This window comes from Gigantopelta aegis, chromosome 4 (genome assembly GCF_016097555.1).
Source record: "Gigantopelta aegis isolate Gae_Host chromosome 4, Gae_host_genome, whole genome shotgun sequence".
In the NCBI taxonomy this organism is placed as follows: Eukaryota; Metazoa; Mollusca; class Gastropoda; order Neomphalida; family Peltospiridae; genus Gigantopelta; species Gigantopelta aegis.
The window spans coordinates 95876926-95893122 of record NC_054702.1 but is presented as its reverse complement, the minus strand read 5'-3'; the positions used below and the strand labels follow the sequence as shown (position 1 = coordinate 95893122).

The 16197-nt window shown below is 34.0% G+C and overlaps 1 protein-coding gene across 1 annotated transcript; it reads right to left on the bottom strand.

Moving 5' to 3' along the window:
- Positions 1-10754: 10754 nt before the first annotated feature.
- LOC121372390 (28S ribosomal protein S12, mitochondrial-like) lies at positions 10755-16072 on the bottom strand. The gene is made up of 3 exons (XM_041498693.1): positions 15955-16072; positions 12992-13094; positions 10755-11628 (listed from the first exon to the last, which is right to left on the bottom strand). The coding sequence occupies exons 2-3, from the start codon at positions 13074-13076 to the stop codon at positions 11246-11248; spliced, it is 468 nt and encodes a 155-aa protein (XP_041354627.1). The 5' UTR covers positions 13077-13094; positions 15955-16072; the 3' UTR covers positions 10755-11245.
- Positions 16073-16197: the final 125 nt, after the last annotated feature.

Here is a 16197-nt window from a genome sequence, read left to right as displayed (position 1 = left end):
GTGGAACATGAAAGTATCATGAAGTTCAACATCTAAATGTCACAATGCACTTTGTGATATATGCAAAGTGTTTGTAAGGTGGTTTCTAAATTGGTTCTTTTCGATTAGTAACAATATTTATCAAATTATTCAATTTAATGTATGTAAAGTTTCATTTGGATATCGGTATATGTTGTTTTTAATTTTATTAAACTAAAGTGTTCATTTTATGGGCTACACTAAAATATTCTGTGATATAGAATGTCCCCAGCCAAGAGAAGTTGATTTGAGTCACTGACATGAACATGTTCTGTATGATTTAAGATTTGTATCAAAAAGGGGAATCCTCCATTTTTTTTCAGTTATTACCAGGTAAGATAAAATGAAGTTAAGAGATTAAGAAATTTTGTAGCATTTGTTTCTTAGTAAAGTAAGGTCAGAATAGGCTAGAGCTATATATTTTTTGTTGATACAGAATTAATACATCGTGGTTTCTGAAAAAATAAAATAAAAGTAAAACTGTTTATTTCAATATTAAAAATTAAACTTCTTTGGTGGACAAAACAAGGGTTTACATTTTTCTGTTTTCAATTAAAGCTACTTTATATATAGATAAAAAAGTTTAGCAATTTGCTAAATGTGCTTAATTAAAAGAAAACCCATGGCTTTCAAATTGAAACCAAGAAACGTTTAACTGATCATACATGTACAGGGGTCAAATTTTGCGCTATTCCGCTATTCCGAAAATAGTAAATTTCGAAATGGAATAGTAAAACAATTCTTCCAATATTCCATCATGAAAGTGAAAATAAAGCACGGAATACCGAAAATCGCCTGCAACTATTCCGCTTACGCTTTTTCTTCAGCTACATTTTTCGCGCTACTAAGACCTTTCTCATGCACTTACCGGTACAAAATAAACGTATTTTTGATTGAGACTAATGTTTGGAGTGAGTATGTTTGTAATTCCAGCTAGTACGCAGTAATGCATAGACTGGTATATAAACAATTGTTCATTACACAGTGTTGTACAGGGTGACGTAGCAGTCAGGAAAACTAGTGGTACATTAATATTTGAAGGGATAGTACATATTTAGACGGAATAGTGTTATTTGAAATTCACTATTCCTTTGGGATAGTGGTAAAAAAATTAAATTTCAACCCCTGATGTAAGTAACTTGAGATGTTCAGTACGAAATGAAACGTTTAACGGTCACATCATTGAATGCTACTTAAAGGACATTTTAGTACAGTGAAACTCCTCTAAACCGGACACCCTCAGGACCAAGTACAAATTCCAGTTTTAAGAGGTATCCGGTTTAAAGAGGTTCTCTTCTGCAGAGATAATTAAAAAAGGACTATCAAAAACGGTTTTGAAAGGTTTCACTGTAGTACCAAATTGTGAAACTTTTTTATCAGTATGTTAGTGGCATTCATCTAAAGGGTTTTTGCTGGACAAAACTGAAGGTCTTAAAGGAAACATGACACGAGACCATATTATAGCTCATTTTAAAAGAAAAATGATATAAAAATAATATACAAATAACTTTATAACAATAAAATACGTGTAGTTAACTTAAAATGAAGAAATTACGCTAATCAGTATCAAAGTACGATTTATGCATATTTCTTCGTGAGCGTTCGGAAAAAAAGGGAAGTGACGTCAGAGCCGCTGTACTCTTCCATTGTTGTTAACTGTTTATATATGGAGTAAGGGGCTTACGATCTTTTCAGTCCAACAGTGCCGTACTGCGTGGCCTTTGGGTGTAAAAATAAACAGTTTAAAAGATCGGGATTGTCTTTTTATGGTTTTCCAAAGGATTGTATCCGAAGAAAGACGCGTGTATTTTATCGCAAAAGAAAAGATTGGACACCAACACCGCATAGTACTTTGGTGTCAGCCTATTTACAGCCCGGAGCCCGAACGTTACCCGGAGACAAAAACAGTACTCGGTTGCGAATGCCGAGGTGTACATTGTACATATTTGGCACAAAGATACACCTCAGCATGATGTATTTATATATGTTAAAACAAAAATGTAGAATGTTTTATTTATTTATTTTTTTGGGAAAAAAAGAAGATTTTTCATGTTAGGGCTGTAGGCCTACATAACAAAATCTGTATTCACCGTCCGAAGAAGGAAACGTCAACAAGTAATTAAATATGGCATATACAAACATGGGATTTGGCATGAGGATACATCTCAGTACGATGTATTTAAATATGTTTTTAAAAAACGTGTAGAAAACAATAATAATTTTAAATAATGTTTTTAATCTTCGGGCGGAATACGTCACAAAAACGTTCCTCATCGCCCGAAGCCCCAAAGCAACACGAAGTTCAATACAAAATAAACCACTACTGTCGGTGTCGAAATAACTATTATGTTTCATCCACGGGCTGACTTGAGAATCGGAGTGTTGTTTTAGTTAATTGGTCCTTTCTTTCCGTGGCCTGCACATGTGATTCCTGATTGGCAGGTGTATATTGCAGGGTATCGACCAGGTAAGTGATTACCACGGTCTAGACATACGTACAAAATACGTGCCAGTTTTTTTAAGATCACAGGGTATTGTGGCGTAACCTATCGCGACTATAGTACAATGTTAATTGACATTATCAGCCGCCCTGCTTCATTACTGTAAATAATGCTGTAAAACCCTTGATTAAGTAGACTTTCCCATCTAAAATTACAAAACTGACCAATTACGTAGTACCAAAGAAAAGAAAATTATCACTTGGGTATCGTGAGTGGTCGTTTTTACTCTAACGCACCCTACCAATAGGCCTAATAATATGCTACTTTTTTATGAGAGAAAAATACTATAACCCCATTTCGTTCTATTGATGCAAATAGAAATATATTTAGTTTAAAAGTTGATTATACTCTCAAGTCATTTATGTTGTTTTACAAGCCAGGTTAATGAAAGTGAAGCGCCTTGTAAATTAGAGCGTTTGTTTACACCTGTGCATACAGATTTCATTATGTACAGCCCGAACATAAAAAATGCGATATTTTCTAAAAAAAAAACCCACCAAAAAATGTTTGTCCTACATTTATATTTTTTACATATTTAAATACATCATATCGAGGTGTATCTTTATGCTAAATATGAACAGTATACACCTCGGCATTAGCATCCGAGTTTTGGTTTTGTCTCCGGGTTACTTTCGGGCTCCGGGCTGTAAATTGGTCGACCGGTCTGGTCTGGCACCATCAGTTTCTCCACCCTCCGACTCGCTATCCGTTTTTTCATCAGTATCACTGTTGTAAGTAAATGTGTGTCTTTCTTCATTTACTAACAGCTCATATTGATACGGCAAAACGTTTTGCGAACGAACACTCATTGTTTTGGTAAGCTGTGGTATGAGTGGTACGGACTAATGCTTTTAAGTGTAAGGCTTCAGATCAAGCGACGCGTCTCTGACGTCACGGACCTCGTGATTGCCCTGCTCATTAAAGATCGGCAATTTCCGCTAAGAGCTCGTATCTGGGGTTCTTTTATGGAGATATTTTAAGTAATTAATTTTTTATAATTTTATTTTTTAGGTGATTCAATTTATAATTAATTGTACATGGTTGGTGCCAAATATGGTTTACGTGACATGTTTCCTTTAAGTGGATTTTTTTTTTTTTTTTTTTTTTTATTAAAGCTGCTTTATATTCGTAGTATTCTTCTGAAGGTATTTTTAAAAACATACTTGAAATGTTTATGTTGGTGACTCAAAGTCTGAATTATAAATAAAATTTGTTTTGTTTGAGATATGGAAACAGTTGTTTATATTGTTTTGATTTTTATTGTAACGGTGGAAAATGCTGTTGGTTGCTTTGATGTCATTTGTTTTTGTTTCATTTTTGTTTTGGTACACAAAATGAGTAATGTGCTTAGCATAACTGAAGGTCATATTCTTGAATAAGCTAAATATGCATATATTTTGTAGTCCATAACAATAGGTCAGTATATTTGTTAAATGGTTGTGAACTGTGCGTAAAACTGAAATGTTTTTTTTTTTTTTTTGCAAAATGTTTTTATTTTCTTTTAAATGTGTTTTTCTTAAATATATATACATGTATATATATTTACCAGCTGTTACTTGCTTAGCTATGAACATCACTTGATTGATTACTGTAATTCAGGAAATAAGGTGTCATGATATTGCGTTGGGACAGGTACACGCTAAAATGTATTTTTTATTAACGGGTCTGGCAAATGCAACTTTTAAAGATTACATTGCAAACAAAACATGCCAAATTGTTTTCACAGAATTTACTTCAGTATTGGCTCATATCAAATAAACAAAGCTATTTGCATTTGTTTTGATAGTATTTTTTCTCGTTCCAATCAGTGCACAACTGGTCAAAGGCCGTGGAGTGTGCTTTCCTGTCTGTGGGAATGTGCATATAAAAGATCCCTTACTGCATTAAAAAAATGTCACGGGTTTCGTCTATTGACTACGAGTCGGAATTACCAAATGTTTGACATCCAATAGCTGATGATTAATATATCAATGTGCTCTAGTGGTGTCGTTAAACAAAACAAACTCTCTTTCATTTCTTTTTTGATAATCAAACCATTTGTGTTAGTTGATAGTAATTTCCTCCATCTCTTATGTAGAGCACCACAGAAGTGATATACACCGCCTTGTATGAACAACAACAATTCATGGAGTGTTCGTATTGCTTGTTCACAACACATTTCTTTTACATTTATGTTATCTTGTTCATTACATGATTACTTTCTAATGGCATACCTTAACTTAGCTTTTTTGTTCTAACTACTAAAGTAATAGAGGCACATGTTTGTTTTGTTTTTTCTTCATGATGAGATCGGTAATATTGTGCCTATATATCGGATTAATTTTCCGCAATATCTTGCTCGCATTAATTTCATGATTTACAGTAATTACTATGGTACACAATGCCGTGTATATTTTGAGAAAATATCTTCCCACCCCTGCAATACTGCTATAAGACTGCATTTTGTCACTGAACAATTTAAAAAGTACTAAAAATATAACAAGGTATATTAGTACACATTACCAGAAATCTAAATACATGTACTAAGTTTTATGTAATTTGATAAATTAATGGGTTTTTTTTGTAATAGCTAAATTAAAACTACGTAATATTCACAATAAGAAAATAAGTTTAACATAAAGAGAATGAATCGATATACTACTAAAATAACAGTGTACCAGTTTATCCATTATGTTTATTTGTCAGCCGTTAGTACATGTATTAGTTTGCATATAGTTGTCTGTTTATTTATTACATATTTTGTATATGATTATTTTCCACATGAATATTATTTTCAGAGGTAGTTTGTTATTTATTTTCGCATTTAGTTTGCACCCAAGTTGTGCTGGTCCACACATTGACATTGTGCGTTAAGTAATGTGTTGTAACATCCACTATTACACCCATCTCTGGTTCCCACGGCAACTGGTAAACCTTCCTACAAACCACATTTCTTCAGGAGTTTTTATTGTATAGTGTTGTGGTTTTTGTACCCTAAAAAAGAAAAAATCTCAAAATTGCCTTTGATACTAGTTATCATTTCACATGATCTTTTTCATGACTTGAAAACAGATTGTTTACCCAATGTTAAAATGTAAATAAAGATTTATTGTTAATTAATTACAGTACACAATCTCTCTGCATTTGCACTACAGTCTCATTTACAGGATAGCTGAACAAGAACATTTAGTTTTCATTATTTAACAACTGCTACGATAAGTAAAAGTGATGTCATTCAGTACTAATCACACATTCAGAACTCTTGTGAAGTATTTTAAGTCTGCCGTTTGGAATTACATGTAGTTTCCATAGACATTTACATTGAAATTAGATGGCATATATTTGGACATGCAGATGTAACGTGAACTTGGCATTAAAGACTATTCTACATAGACACGCATTTATTAGACCATTTTGTCTTTGTATTTGGCAAAAATCATGAAAGTTGAGTTATGGGTATTTCTTTCTGTGTCTAGCTTTTTGTCTTCAGAAAGTATTAATTGCTAGCTCAACTAAAATTGCTACACATACAACATGAAAACAACATCCAGGGCTTTATAGATCTCACTAATTAAAAATAGTAATTTGGGTGCATCAAGTTTTGTTTTGTGTTTTTATTGTGAGCACATCAAGGTCTCTTTGGTGTAGAAAAGAGTAGTAAATATTCACAAATGCATTTCAGATTATTTTAATCAATTAAAGCATAACATTTTATTGGATTTGAGGTTTTAAAGTCTGTATGTTTGTACTTTATTTGGGCATACATATTTTGGGCACAACATAACTTTAATCTAACACACTGTCATCACCGTTTCCTTTTTGCATACATACATCATCATTCGAATTTGTGTGACATATTTCTTTGGTGTACTTATTTTTCTCTGTAGATAACCGGTACATGGTATCTGCATCTGTAAATGGTTCACTTTACCAGTTGCCGTATGGAGCTTATTGGAGAAAAGAATGACTATGCTTGTTGGTTTCCCTGTAAGTTAATTTGTTTGGCTAGACTTGTTGTAGACTAAGAGATTGGTCTAGTTGTAGTGTTTGTCTTGAAGCAGTCCTCTGGGAGGACACATTGTTATATGTTATTGTTTACGACTTTCCCCATAGCTTGTCCAAATAAAACAAAACCACCATTTATTCTTATAGATGGTAAAATACACATCACCAGTTTATGCAGATATTGAAATATCCAAATATAAATATTTCCAGAAGGAATTAAAATTGGTGTACTAAACTGGATCTTTTAATATGTACAACTAAATTTGCATTTAGAATTCACAAAATGTTCGAGAAAGTTTGAACAGAATTGATTTGTAATATGATTTACTTGCTTGTGTATGTATTTCAGCTTATCACTATTTGTTATTACATAAACAAGGGTAGATGCTTAACATCAAATAGTCTGTAAGTGTGGGGTATACATATATATATGAGTATTATATGTTTGTTTGTATGCTAGATATCAATCATGTTATTTTGTGTGATTGACATAGCCTAATATTCAGCCAATTACTGGCTACAGTAGTTTTGAAATGCCTGCAATTTCTATTCCACTTGATGGAACTGCCTGGACAGTGATTAGAACAATAATTCACACATTTCAAAGTGTGACTTTTGTAAGGTTTTCTACTTAAACAGAACTTTTTACATGCTATTCTTTGAATACATGTAATTTTCTAAATCCTTAAAATTTCATAATGACTGGAGTCAAAGTATAGTTGAACTGTCCACAATATTTTGTAGTAGCACAAGAATCAAACATTTTTTTATCCAAAAACTTTTGACTTGGTATGAATCTTTTGGGTTCATCAGCATTGGGGAGAAGAGGGAATTTGTTTTTGAAAAAACCCCAAGTATTATGTATTATGGCATACATTTCTTCTGGAAAATGTTGTTACAAGAATATACTTATGATCAAGCATCAGGACCAATACAGATTGAAATACAATGCAAATTGTTGTTATAATAATCTTAATTCAGTTTTGTGTTAATGCTATATTATGTAGTTTTACAGTCGATCTATTGAACTGGACCTGTCGAACCTGAATTGTATATCATTCAAGATCTATTGATAATTTTTTCTTTTTAAAGTTAAAACTGAACATTGTATGATGGAGAAAGTCTAAGAGACTTTGAGTTACTGATGGCTTGTGCGTTGTCGCTCGAGGAGAGCAATCTCGTGAATTGAGTTTGAATTGTTGGTTGAGGAGAGTTCCATTCTGCTTACCCATACACAATGAAACCGAATCACACCGGGGACCCAATTTTATTCCATTTAGACCGGATCCGGTGTTTAGAGGGTCGTGTTTTAGAATTTAGAAAATTTGTGACTATTAAACATGGCCATTTTTGATGGGATTTTGTTTTTTAAAGTCATTTTTAGAGATGTAGGTATTTTGTTGCAACAGTCTTAAACAACCTGTAATCTTCAGCCCATGAAATTGGCGAAGGCAATCAGCAGTGCAGATGCAAACTGCTATTGCAATTTTTTTTTTAGTATGATCAGATATTTACATTATTATTTGTACACAACTGCAGTGACAAGATTATATGAATTTGAATGAATCGTGTCTTGTTTTTACTGGGTTTGTTTGAGTAAAAGTAAATTCATAATAATTTTTCATATTACCTTACATACATATCTGGCATTTTGCCACCACAGATTTATGAAACATATCTTCAGAATATTGAGAAAACCAGTTATAAATGGCCACCACATAACAATAGACATTGACATGTCTGCTTAGCAGATATTTTCACTTGTGTATAAAACCACCTGTTGATAGGCTTTTTTGTATGCTTCTTGGTTGATCTTTATGAATATATTGAAAGAGTATAGGGTTAAAACATTTTTTTTTGTTGAAAACTCATACTCATGTCGTGTTTGTTCTACATCAAAGTTTTTTGTTAATTTTATTTTGAGGCGAGGGGGAAAAAACAAACACCCACCATATTTAGTAAACCAGGCTAGGAATTTTGGAAACTATCCTAACACTAAGAAATAGTAAAACCATCGTAGTCCATGGCATCACTACAGCACACGCCATAGTGACATCATAGTCTATAAAGGTTTTACGATATTGTAGTGCTAAGATAGTTTTAAAAAATATGGGCCCAGTAGAATAAATAAATAAATAAATTTTTTGTGATTGTAAGGTCCTTTATATACCGATAATGGAGATTGGTACATTAGGTTGTGGGTACGCAGAATCAAACATCTCCTTTGTGTTCATGAAGTTCCAAATTTTATTGAATTGTTCAAAAGTTTGTTGAATGTTTGAAAACATTTTACTGTTAACGTTGTGTTAAAATTTAAGTGTTTCTAGCAGAATCATCTTAAAGTGCAAGTGACTGAAAAATCGTTTTAAAAACGGACATATTTCTTTGGAATTACACGTAAGATCCATTAATTGACCAAAAAGAGTAAAAATATTCATTATAGTTACATGTAGAAGCTTGTATTGAGATGGAAAGAAATATTTTAACTAGGGCTGTGTTACCAGTTTACCAGCATTGCTGTTTCTTCTTAGATACCATTATGGCAGTACTTAATGAAACACCATATCATGGTGATTTTTCTTGGGTTAATATGCCATTTTATATGATTGTTTTATGTATTATGCGATTACCATACAGATGTCATTTAATCACAAGTAATCATACGAGTTGTAGTTTTTGCTGTTGTGCAGTAGTTTGCACTTGCTTAAAACCTGCAAATTATACTGCAGTGTCTTGCGATACATATACATATACTAACATAACTGTGATACACAGCCCGAGTTTTAACAGACATTAAATCGTTTGTCATGGTCCAATTGTAACTGCTGTAAACTATGTAACTGCTGTAAACTATGCTAAGTTAATGTAAAATTACAATAAAGTTTAACAATCTTATTGTACATCTTTAGGTAAGTGTTTAATATGGATCATGCTATTACACCTGACCATGCCTATGTGAAATAACACCTGTGTTATGTAATCATGAATGAAAGTAGTAGTCTGCGAACTGTTAATCTTCATATATAATGTTCATGTTCAAAGTTTCTGTGACAATGTTTATGGTTGTATACTTCAGCATGATGACATTTTGGGGATATTTGGAGAATAAAATATTTTAATCTCAATATGTACTTTTATGTTATACATTTTGTAACCTTTTCTGAGTTTTCATTCTTCTAAATGAGGCTGGAATGGCATTGCAATTAAAGAGTACGATTATAAATCCCCTATCAGTACAACCAGAGGGGACTATAGGTGTCATCTTCGTCCTTCTGGCCATCTCACCTAGCTTTTCGAAAAAAAATTCCCCCACAATGCCTCAAGATATTGAGATGAAATTTTATGTATCACATTTGACTTTCATGGCGATTTACCAATTATATGATCATCTATGATGGATTGTATTATGGTATAGCATTGTCCGGACCACATCTTGCATACAGGACCATCAAACCTCACATGTAGGAACAACTTAGGATGGCAATTTGTCGGTACTATTATTTTGTCACTGTAACCTACTTTTCAGTCTACTGCACATAACAGTAAATTCTTGTCGGGACCATACCTTGCATACAGGACCATCAAACCACATGTAGGAACAACTTTGGATGGTAGTTGGTCCAAAACAAACTCTTAATCCATCCCATTGCAAACATTTCACATAATTAGACTTGAATCATACACGTAACATATTCATTAATATAGATATGGTTTTCCATCAAACTCCTGATGGGCGTATCATGTACCTCACCAGTACTGTTGTTTTTTAACAAGTTATGGCCTTTGAACAATTTTTTTGGAATGCCTAAAGATACCGAACTGAAAATATGTGTACAACTTCAGTACTTACTGTTACAGTTTGAATTTATGGTGATATCCACATTTTTGGCAGAGTTATGGCCCTTGAACTTAGGAGATAAGAAACATTTGTTGGGCTGGATAGGGAACATGTATTGCTTTAGCAGTACTCTCATAATGCTTGTTCTTATGTTTTTACCCTGCTCAACTGCACATAAGGACTGGGTAGGGTTTGACCTGTCTATAGCAATAACTTGAGTGCATATAGGGCGTATCAGAATTAACAAATGTTTGACATATATACAGAACTATATGCCAGTTATTTCCCCATATTGTTTATTGCACAACTTTATGCCCTAAAATGATAAAAGCTAAAACATTTCCTCAAATCCAAATTCATTCGTCTACATATTTGGGATTACAAAAAACAAACAAAAACAAATGACCACAGCATATATATAATTTTTTTTAATGAATTTTATGTTAATTTATAATATACCATCAAAATATTGTGTGAACTTTTTACAAAGTAAATTTGTAATCCACTTGGTTCTCATTTTTCCAGTGATTTGATGCTGCATTAACATAATCTGTAAACATCAAAGCGGCGTTCTCAGTATGTGATTTGTCGCATGCAATTTGTCATGAAACGGGACATGTTCTGATTGTTACGACTCCGACATAACTTGTCGTTTAAGATTAATATCATAACAATTCCGGTGTTCTCACAGTACGATTCAATTGTATGTGACAAGTTGGTGCAACAAACTGCATAATAAGAACGCCCCTTAATGCAAGATGTATTAATGTTACAGTATTGTTTATAATAAACCAGTTAAATTGCATACATACATGCATGTCGTACATATACATATGAGAGTCAAAACACTCGCAAACAATTTAGTACTATATGAAGGCTACGCTCCTATGAAAATGTATCTAAATCACTTTTTATCCTTTTTCACATGAGCCAAATCATACTTCCCACGCACACACTTCAACTTGACTCCTGGCAAATCTTTTACATTGCCACCTCGTACTAACACGATGCTGTGTTCCTGAAGGTTATGACCTTCGCCGGGAATATAGGCTGTCACTTCTTTGCCTGTGCTCAGTCGTACACGCACACACTTCCGATTTGCCGAGTTCGGTTTCTTGGGTTTCTTTATAAGAGTTTTTAGGACGACCCCTCGAAGGGTCGGCCTCCCATCCAGGGGACCGGGCTTCTTTGGTGGATATTTGGGCCGACCTGCTCGATGCATCTGATTCAGTGTGGCCATACCTTGTACAGAACAGCTGTTTGTTGGAAAGAAGTTGCTACATAGTCCTGGAAATAAAAATAAAAAGACTGAAAGAGAAAAGTATGTTTTACCCCAGTAAAGATGCTTAATCAGCAACAAATTTAAGAACAGTAAATGGTTCCTTACGTATGTGTAAGACAAAAACAGGCTTGGTAAATTCAGCTCAATTTGTTTTGTTTAACACCACCACTAGAACATTGATTTATTAATCATTGGCTATTGGATGTCAAACATTTGGTACTTTTTAATGTATAGTCTTAAAAAGGAAACCGGCTACATTTTTCTATTAGTAGCAAAAGATCTTTTATATACCACTGCCTTTAATATACCGGTTGACTCGTCGTGCAATGGCTGGAATGAGAAATAGCCCAATGGGCTCACCAACGGGGATCAATCCTAGACCGACCGCGCACCAGGCGTGCGCTTTACCACTTGGCTATGTACCCCCCCCTGCTTTAAGAGTACACAATCTCTGGACAACAAGGCCTAGTGATATCGATAGCTGACTGCTCACACTCATCGTGTGTACTGCAAGGCAACTGGCCAACAACCATGTGTGCAGATTCTATTTAAGTAGCAACATTGCACTTGTTTCATAGTTTCAACATTAATAAAGCTGTAAATTATTAATCCTAATATATACATTTTATTTCTGTCACCTTCATAGATTTAAAGATACAATTAGGAAAAATATGTGCAATTTTCATTTGCAAAATCTACCTCAAAAATTAAAAAATGTAAAGAGTAGATTATAACACTGATTTTCGCATTTTAAAAATGAAAAAAAACTACTACCTGAAATGGGTTGAACATAACATTAGAAATCCAAATCCCCCCCCCCCCCCCAACAAGCAGCAGATTAGTTCAATATTTTGACACTTTGATGTAAATAGGCATCGCGATAGAGGCCAATACACATAACCTATACACACTATTTGTTAATATAATCAATCCCCCTGGTGGGCCTAACTAACTACCAAATTTCACTTATATGGACCCAAAACATTTCTTACAAAATAACAAAACAGACGGCACAAAAATATTTTTAATACAAAAAACCAACAAAATTTGTGATTGAGGCCAATACACATAACCTATACATATAATATTTTAATACAATCAATCCCCCCAAAGTACCCAACTACCTACCACATTTCAGCAAAATCGGTCCTGAACCATTCTTACAAGATGACACAACAGAGGTGAATTTTTTTTTTTTAATAATAATCTCACCAAAAACAGTAGGTTCCCAGCCTTGGCTTGGGAACCTATTAAACAAACCATAACCAAATTTTAACTGAATCTTAATAAAGTCAAAAACAGCACTAACCTTGCCCTAGGCAAATATTTCACAATATTAAAATAGAAAACAGTAGCACTAAAGGTTACCTGACAAGCGTATTGGAAAGTTTCTAGTAATTTGACTGTACGTCGAACAGCATATAGATCTGAACATTCCTGTTATATGCAGCATCTTTAGTTGTGGAGGAACCTAAAACCATTAAGACATTATCAATTTCTGGAGTCGTCACCTCATCCAAGTCAAGTCAATAAATATTGTGTGCCCAAAATAGATACATACTCAAATTAAGTCTAAACATGCTGACATCAAAACATTTCACCTCAAAACCACTGAAATATTAAGCTTTAATTACATTAAAGCCACTTAAATACATTTCTGACATCTACAAATCTTCAGCAGCTATCAATAACATTACAATACTAAAAATACTGTGTTGTGCTTAGAACAGACAAACAAACGCAAAAAAAAAAAAAAAAAAGTTGTGGCCAAATTAATGAGATCTGAAGCCCAGGGCACTGTATGTGAAAAGTTTTGAAATTATTAATCAAAATCTGAAAGAGTCTGGATAAAGTGGTAGGAGATAAGAGTAGGGCTTTAGACTGTATCAAAGTCAAGGTGATAAACATGCCCAAAATAATGAAACCCAAATTAAGTACAAACATGTGGACTCGGCGTTATTGTAATATTTATTTTTTCGATTTTTGTCTGGACAAAATGTGGGGAGGGAATCTAATGGTAAATAAAGGTAAGAGAATAATTTATCATAGTTGTCAATAGCCAGAGTACTCTGCTGTTCGAGATCTAGATGGACATTTGGACGGTATGATTGCTCTCTGCTGTCAGAGATCACTCTATAGCAAAAACGCGGGATGGCTGACTACCACTAAATACCTTTACTTTAATCATTTTTAAGTTCGCCGATAACAAATATTTTACATAGTAACCACTAATACACACACTACAGGAAGAAACCTGACAGCACCCCTTTCAATAATGTCCCGATTAAATATGTAGGTGCTGATGGGTTTCTTCCTGTAATGTGTATATTAGTGTGATAAGTGAAATATGTTATTGGCGAAATCAAAATTTTATTAATGTAAAGGTTATTGGCGAAATCAAAAATTATTAATGTAAAAGTATTCAGTGTCAAACTTAAGACTTTTAATGTATTACAGCGGGAATTTTTGTCTACTGTGTTAGTCAGCCATTCCACGTTTTCACTATAGAGTGATATCCGACAGCAAGAGTGATCATATCCATATAAAAGTCAGTCTAGCTCTAGAACGGCAGAGTACTCTGGCTAAGTTGTCAACAATGTGGTTCAGACTTTAGGCTACATGTCAAATTTCTGTAAATGCTTCTTAATTTGTTTACATCCTAAAATTTAAGAAGCAAATATTGCTTCCCACTCCACAAAATTCATTTCGAGCCATGGTATCGTTTATGACGTCGACACAGTATACGGCATTGCAAACGCCAAAGAAAAAAGAAACTCTGCCAGTCTCTGTGAGACATGAAATGATCATGATAATCATTGATGATGATATATCTGTATACAAGTTTGTCGACAAATAAGGCCATGAGAATGAAAGTTATAGATTTGTGTCCACCGCCCGCATGCCGTGAAAGGTACTGCTGAAAATTTTCATTATTTACAAAATGTTCATTATTTGCAGAAAAAAGGCACTTAATGATCATCACACAAATTCAAGTTCCAAATCGTCAATATTGGTAATGTCTACAAGGCCCCAGTAGAGCATTGAATCCTCAAGCAGGAAGCAGTATATTCCAAACATTGACGAAAATTGCTGAGCTCTTGATGTGTCGACCTCATTTGGACTTGAATCTACTATGGAAATAATAGATCAATAAAAATAATGAATAATGAAAAAAAGCCTCATGTGTTTTTAAAATTGTTCGGACGCAAATCTATAGCCCGAGTACTCTGACTGTAAGAGAGCTAGACGGACATTTGGACATAAATACACTCTCATTACAGTCAGAGACCAACCTATGTATATTTTTGGCAATTCCTGACAACCAAACGGTAGGCAAAGATTCCCGCTCTAATACCACAACAATCCTATGTTTGACGTCAAATACCTTTACATCGATAATTTTCGAGTTAACTGATACAAAAAAATCCACATATTAATCACTAATACACATAATACAGAAAAAAACCCGACAGCACCCACATTCAGCTACGTTTCGTGACACTCCGTCGCAACAGTTACAAAGCTCGGCGATCTATTTCGAGACTGGGCGATTCCGTCTTGTGCAGCAGTTACAGGGGCTGTCTCATAAGAGGAGGCAGTACGTAGCACATACGTTTGCCGTATCCTGTCGATAACACCCCAAATGTATCCTTCAAATTCAAAATGGAATCAATAATGTGTAATTGTTTTGGTTTAATGACGTAATTAAATCCAAATTCATCCAAAACGGCATTAGCCAACTCTTCCATGTTGTAACGTCGCTTGGTATGAGACGGCCCCTGTAACTGCTGCACAAGGTGGAATCGCCCAGTGGCGATCACGTGATCTACGTCTCGAAATAGATCGCCGAGCTTTGTAATTGTTGCGACGGAGTGTCACGAAGCGTAGCTGAATGTGGGTGCTGTCGGGTTTCTTCTGTAGTATGTGTATTAGTGATTAATATGTGGATTTTTTTGTATCAGTTAACTCGAAAATGATCGATGTAAAGGTATTTGACGTCAAACATAGGATTGTTATGGTATTAGAGCGGGAATCTTTGCCTACCGTTTGGTAGTCAGGAATTGCCAAAAATATACATAGGTTGGTCTCTGACTGTAATGAGAGCGTATTTATGTCCAAATGTCCGTCTAGCTCTCTTACAGTCAGAGTACTCGGGCTAGCAAATCTATAACTTTCATTCTCTTGGCCTAAAGGACACAATCACATTTGATAGATCTATTTTACAAAAGAAAATGTCGATAATATATATATATATATATTAAATAAAGGATAATGGCGAATATTGTTACGACTCAATAAACAATAATAACACCACCTATATGGACTATTACCTATAAATGTCCGATGTAGTTTCTGCAAACACGTTTACATTTTTCTGTAGAGTTCTCTTTCCTGATTAAGGTGTTTTCCGGGGAGCATCCCAGAGCAAAATATTTCTTTCTCTTTCTTTCTTTTTAAAAAATTTAGTATATAAAAAAGGTATCATGTTATTAAAGTCATATATATTAAATACAATAAAACAATTTTAATAATTGAATAATCATTGTTTTCACTTTGGTTGTAATGATTAATTT